General features: G+C 45.5%; 1 protein-coding gene across 1 annotated transcript; it reads right to left on the bottom strand.

The window, feature by feature from the left end:
- Window positions 1-338: 338 nt before the first annotated feature.
- On the bottom strand, window positions 339-5,316 carry LOC119358228 (receptor kinase-like protein Xa21). Its single transcript, XM_037624876.1, has 6 exons — window positions 4,962-5,316; window positions 2,198-2,360; window positions 1,819-2,137; window positions 1,667-1,711; window positions 910-1,101; window positions 339-555 (listed from the first exon to the last, which is right to left on the bottom strand). Exons 1-6 carry the CDS (start codon window positions 5,268-5,270, stop codon window positions 339-341), a joined length of 1,245 nt encoding a protein of 414 aa, XP_037480773.1. The 5' UTR covers window positions 5,271-5,316.
- Between the last annotated feature and the right edge of the window lie 1,266 nt (window positions 5,317-6,582).

Raw genomic sequence — 6,582 nt, 5'->3', positions numbered from 1 at the left:
TTCTATATGCGTCAGTTATCTATAAGGATCGGTGGTGTGGTAGTTTTGCTATCCACCACACGTGTGCCAAATATGACGGTCCCATACTGTAATATACAAGAAAAACTTTATATATCTTACATCAGCATGAAACTTCCGTTTGATGTCTGATAGTGTCCATTTTTGCTTGACGGATTCATGTTGCTGTTTGGCTATCTCAATGTATGCTATGAAACTGTACTGCATTTTTCCTCAAGGGACACTTCCATATGTGCTACAACAGAAGTTTCTGATAAAAAAAGGATATTGGGTATTTAACTCTAACTAAGGGCATTCCTCGTCAGAGATTCCTTTTTTCTTTATAGCGAAGAGGATTCCATTGCCGCGCCCCTGATTTTATTCAGTTCGGTGGCAGCATTTTTCATGTTCATTCTCTCAGATGGTGTTTCCTTTGAGCGCAAGATTCCGATTCTTATAACAGAAGCTAAGCAAGCTAATGCATTATCCAACCTTGCATCATCATCATCATATGGATGCTGCACCTGTAACAGAGCCGGGTCGATGATTTCTGGTATCCTGTCAGGGCATGCCATTTCAGCAAACAAGTGCAGACTCAACCCATCTCTGAACATATCATCAGTTGGTGCCCTCCCTGTGAACATCTAAAACAGAGTGATCCCAAAGCTGTAAGCATCACCGGCGACTGATACTTGCCCCCCTAATCCATATTCTGCAAGGAAAGTTTCTCGTTAATAATTCGTCATAGTAACAAATACAAAACGGGTGCAGAACCAAGTCGGTCCAGTTTATTGAGAAATGAGAGTACTGGTACTACCTGGAGCAACATATCCTATAGTTCCTCTTATCCCGACGGAGCTCCCGGAATTGAATCCGGATATACCTGTGTATTCACCAACCAACTTTGAAAGCCCAAAATCAGCAACCTTGGCAGTCCAGTCACTGCCAAGGAGGATGTTGCTCGGCTTCAAATCGCAGTGGATTACTGATGGCCGACTATTGTTGTGAAGATAGTCTAGCGCATCTGCAGCATCAACCGCTATGTTCAGCAGCTGGACAATACTCAACTTGTGCCACTGCTCATCTGCTCTTGGATGCAACCACCTGTCAAGGCTAAAGTTAGGCATCGAGCTGTGGCGCGCTGCGGGCGCGACAAATCTAGAGCCCCCGTTCGGGGATACGTTGGGAGATATGTAACTTGGAGCTCCTTTTTTCCCCTTTCTCTCCGTTTTCTCTTCTCTTTAATCCTTGACCTACGGGTCACCCATCCCATGTTTTGTTTCCCAATTGCTCTCTGCTAAATCAATGCAAAGCCAGGAATCTCTGGATCTTTCAAAAAAAAAGTTAGGCATGAAGTCGAACACAAGGGCTCGGAAGTCATTGCCATTGGGGTCAATGCTAGAGCAGCAAGTGATGATGTTTATCAAGTTCCGATGTTTAACTCGTCTGAGAGCTGTACATTCTGCCAAGAAATTTCTGGAAGAACCATCTTGGTGAAGAGTGAACACTTTCACGGCCACAACACCATTCCTGGCCGATGGAATAGACATGTTTCCTTTATACACGGAACCATATTTTCCTGCACCTATCAGCTTGGTAGGTGCAAAGCCATCTGTGGCTTCAAATATTTCAAAGTATGAAACTCTGGGATACTTTTCACCCAACACACCGAGGCCAGCAATCTTCATCCTGCCCACTGTTATTTTCCGCTTGAATATAAAGAGTGCAGAGACTAACAGACAAAAGCATATAGCACTGCCGGCAACTGGAAGCAGAATACCAAGCAGCAATTTCTGTCTCTGCTTATGTGGCTTTACTTGACATGGAGGCAATTTCAGCTCTGGAATGCTGCCACAAAGTCCATTGTTACCAATCAGCGAGAATCGACTCATGTTTGCAAACACACTGCTTGAAGGCACCTCACCATCCAGATGGTTAAAGGAGAGGTCTAGCTCAATCAAAGCACTTGAGTTCTGAAAAAGTGGTTGAATGACCCCAGACAGGTTATTTTGTGCTAGATATAACTGCTGTAACCCATTGATTTTGGCCAACTCTCGTGGGATACTTCCAGACAATTCATTTTTTTTAAGATTTAGTCTGCTCAGTCCTCTCAAATTACCAAGTGATGGGGGAATACTCCCTGTGAAGGAATTATCATCCAAAGCCAGGTGCACTAAGCTTGCACAATCCCCTAGTGTACCTGGTATTTCTCCTGACAAGTTGTTTTTTGACAGATCCAAACTTGCAATATTTTTCAGCTTTCCAACTTGTCGAGGCAGGACACCTGACAAATAGTTATTGGACAGAGATAGAAAATCTGTCAAGAAAGGAAGGCCAAAGATCTCATCAGGGGTGATCCAGGACTATGTGGCCCGTTGGATCTGGACTGGAGGCACAGGATTGAGAGGGCTCAGATCGCATGAGAAATTTGCATAAGCCGCCCTGGATTATTTTGTATTCCGACCGAAGTGCATATCGCTCCTTTCTCTTTGCCTCTCTTCTTCGATACGACCTTTTCCCCACCGCCGCCGCTAGGTCATGTCCAGCCGCCGGCCACCATGGAGCATGCCCCATCCGCTATAGTTCGCCCCAATCCAGAGCAACAGATGTCGCGAACCTGCCCGAACTGTTGATTTCTCCATGGGAGCGGAGACGAGCCTCTCCCCGCCGCCGCTGGATCCGACCATGTCGCGGGATCGAGAGAACCAACAAAACAATGATCTGGTAAGAGGCGGCGCCTCTTTTCTGGTCGGTATCTGGGCTTCTTCTGGTGTTCACATTCCTGATTTTGATTCTTCCTGATTTTGATTTTTTGGTTTTACAACTGGATATCGGCGCTGCGGGAGTCGGTGTCGTTCGGGCGATTTCTATCAGAGCCACTTCAGTGGGATACCACGGCGCATGTCTGGCCGGCACCAATGGCTACCATAGCGCATGTGCAATCACCGCCGGCAGCTGAGCTCGATTTATCGGTACATGTCAATATTTTGTGCCAGTTGCAGTGGTCGGACCTCAATCTGCCTCCTCCAATTGCGGTGCTACTTGCATTGGTAGTTCTGGACCAGACCAGAGTTGTTGTAGTCCATGCTTGCCAGCAGCTCGAAGTGCAACCCATATGGGAGGAGCGGAGCTCTATATGGTTAGTTCATCCTCTAATGTCATTAAGGGATATGGGTATCCGAACAGAAATGAAACCAGTATTTCATCCTATTAGGATAGTTAAACTAAGTAAACAACGACAGTCGCCTCTGGTAAGGAAGATTTAACAGCAGGCAGTAGCAGCCCGCAGCTATGTACAGAGATGTGGCAGCAGCAACTTTAGTGTTAGTCCAGAAATCTTGTGTTCAGAATATAAAATTGGACTTTCATTTGTTCTCCACAATGTAGCCCTTAATGATTGGAAGCCTGGGATGAAAGACTATGCAAAACTGGTGATGTTCTAAAGCATTTTCACTAGGAAATAAGTTTAAGCACATATAGACACACAAGAAGGTGCCTCTTTGTTTGGCAAATTCCCACGGATTACTTCTATATAGGGCTGGAGTGTCACAACTCGTAGGCTTGATGTGACTGAAATTACAAACTCATAGCCGATTGTTACAATTGTATGTCAACAAATGAAAGAAGTGAAAAAAATACAGATACAGCTAGATGCATTGTTAGTTCTAGTTATAAAATTATGTGTCTTGCAATTCAGTCGCAACAGATGTTAAAGTTAATCTGGAGTACAGATATGCATCAGTATTTTAATCTTTGAAGAGTTAGAATAATGCTTGCTGCCACACAGATGGCATTCTTGTTTAGTCACTGGTTACAACATGTTGTTACCTTAGTTCAGGTATCTAATCCTGAGATAAACTGACTTGCTGGCTATTTATTATTCAATAAACCAACTTGTTGATCAAAGCATAGTGTCTTCTTTGACTTTTAACAAATATATATTATTGACAAAATAAGATGTCAGCATTGTTTAGATTCGTATGAGAACAATGACATGGAGGGCGAGTAACAAACTTTTCATACTCGGCGCACTAAACTTAGTACATGTGCAGTTGTCGACTACTACTTTCTTGGTTAACTATGTAGCAATAGTGTAACATTGGCGTGTAAGTTATTGTCATTTCAAATTTGTATGGCATTGCTACTTGTAGGTTGTAGCGTTAGGTGCCTGTTATAGCCAATTGCTGGCATAGTTAAGCTTTACTTTTTTTTGCATGTTCTAGTGGCGTTACCAGGTTGTTGTAATTCTTACTTTTTTTATGTAGGTGTGCATTTTTGCCCAACACAGGATGGCGTGCAAGGAGAATATGAGCTCGCCAAGTGATCTGTACCTAAGCGGTGTACCTTAATTTGTTGTCATGCTTCTGATCCCTTGATGCTAGGAATTCCATTAGGAAATTTGCCATGCCACACCATTTGCTAGCCTGTACTTTCTTTTTTTGAGATCAATTCCTTTTAATGATTTCTTGTAAATATATCATGGATATTCAGATGTGACTATAGGAATGGAAAATGTGTTCCTGATGATCACAGGCCATTGTATTTGTTATGTAAAATATTGATGGTGACCTGAAGAATGCAAGATACCAATGTTTTAAGCTTTTAAAATTTGAGAAGGTGATGACTTGGAGTTGGTTGATTTAAACCTAGATGATGTGGTGTAAGTTTGAATTTTCCATGTGTCTTGGTTTTATTCAGATAAGATCAGCCGACATAGTGCTCAGTACTTGTTGGTAAGTAACTGACGATGGGGATGTTGAGGACAGATGTGTAGATCTGTTGTGATTTACAGTGGTATGCTGTTTTCGAGGGGGGCAGATGCAAATGTACCAAGGGGGCATGTGTAAATGATGAGTGAGTTTATCCTGTCCCTTGCATGTAGATCCAAGGCACCAAACAGTTCTGGAGCATGGTATCATGTGATGCCCCGTATCACTGGATATTTTCCCCTCATCAGGGATAACCCCAGTCAGTAGATTAGAGGATAAGTCTAGGCTAGGTAACTGCTGCAAGTTTGCAAGGCTTTTAGGAATGGGGCCGTCGATTCTATTGTTGGACAAGGAAAAATTCTGCAGCAGTGTGAGGTTGCCGAAAGAAGATGGTATATGTCCGGAAAGGTCATTCTGTTGAAGCAACAAAATTTGCAGGTTCAGTCTCCCAATCCCCTCTGGAATAGGACCATGCAGATTGTTCCCCCCTAACTCTAGGTCGTTGAGGTTGACAAGATTTCCGATACCTGAGGGGATCGTCCCAGTGATTCTGTTTCCTGCCATGCTTAGCCACTGGATCTGCCTTGAAAAGTTAGCTACATAACCTGGAAGTACCCCTCCTAGGTCGTTTTCGTTGAGATCTATTAATTGTAGACGGGTGCAATTTGTGAAAAATCTCAGGAACTCCCAGCCCTCAGCATCATGGGCTTGCAGCCTGTTGCTTCCCAACTCAACACGGACAGGGCATAACTTCCCTATCTCGGGGGCCACCCTCCCATGGAAGTTGTTACGGGCAAGGCTTAGCAGTTGCATCTTTGTGGAATTGGCAAAGGAACTTGGGATCCTCCCGGACAGGTGATTGTTGCCCAAATGGAGCTCCTCCAGGATCGGTAGGTTGACACCGACATCAGACGATAAGCTGCCTTGTAGTTTGTTGGACCCGAAACCAAGATACTGAAGAGATGACATGTTGAAGAAGAGTGGCGGAATTGTGCCGGAGAGATTGTTCCTGGCCACTTGGATGAGCTGGAGATGCGGAAGGCGGGAAAGGCCCTCAGGTATGGGCCCTTCCAGTTTGTTTTCATAGAGTGATAACCTCGCAAGCGAAGACAGGTTGCCGAACGAAGGAGGGACACCTCCTACCAAATTGTTAGTGGTAAGATAGAAGAGTTGCAGCCGAGACAGTGACCCGAGAGCAGGAGGGATTTCCCCCCGCAGTTGGTTCTTGCCCAGGGTCATGGACACGAGGTTGGAGCAGTTGCAGAGCTCGTGAGGAATCTCGCCGACGATCGAGTTGTTGACTAAGCTCAGGTGGCGCAGACGATGGAGACGGCCGATTGTACGCGGTATCTCCCCGGAAAGCATGTTGGAACCGAGCCGGAGAGTCCGAAGAAAAGTGACGTTATCGATCGCCGGAGAGATGCTGCCTGCGAGGTCTTTGGAGGGTAGAGACAGGGACACCACCCTGCCTGGGTGGTGGCGGCTACACGCGACGCCGGCCCATCGGCAGTAGTCGGTGTTCGTGCTGTTCCACAAGCTCAGTGAGGCTGAGAGGTCGGACAGCCCCTCCTTGAACGCCAGCAGCGCTTCCCGGTCGCCGGACTCGCCTTGGAGCGAGGAAGAAGACGGCATCCGCAACAAGGCGGCGACGAGGAGGAGGAGCAGCTGGCGGACGTACATGGTGGCCATGGCTTCTAGTTCTAGTGTGTGCGATGTATGATCAGGTTTTTCTTTCCGCTGGTCAAGCTGGAATGGACTCGTCCTCTCTGTCGTCAGGTTTAAGGAATTGCTTAGTGCTTTTAATAGTTGGTGGTTTGATCATTCGCAAAGTACCAAAGGAAAGACTAAATTGCAACTGACAAACATCAAAAGTAAT

This window comes from Triticum dicoccoides, chromosome 2A (genome assembly GCF_002162155.2).
Source record: "Triticum dicoccoides isolate Atlit2015 ecotype Zavitan chromosome 2A, WEW_v2.0, whole genome shotgun sequence".
Lineage (NCBI taxonomy): Eukaryota > Viridiplantae > Streptophyta > Magnoliopsida > Poales > Poaceae > Triticum > Triticum dicoccoides.
The sequence above is the reverse complement of the archived record's forward strand: the minus strand, read 5'-3'. Positions and strand labels throughout refer to the sequence as shown.

What these genes read in the sequence shown, in the direction of transcription:
- LOC119358228 (XM_037624876.1), bottom strand. Translation starts at nt 5,270, where the DNA reads ATGGCAGGAAACAGAATCACTGGGACGATCCCCTCAGGTATCGGAAAT. An exon ending in CCTCTAATCTACTGACTGGG is followed by an intron (nt 2,361 to 4,961) that starts GTTATCCCTGAT and finishes CGGGCCACATAG; the next exon opens with TCCTGGATCACCCCTGATGA. An exon ending in GATGAAGATTGCTGGCCTCG is followed by an intron (nt 1,102 to 1,666) that starts GTGTGTTGGGTG and finishes TAGCCTTGACAG; the next exon opens with GTGGTTGCATCCAAGAGCAG.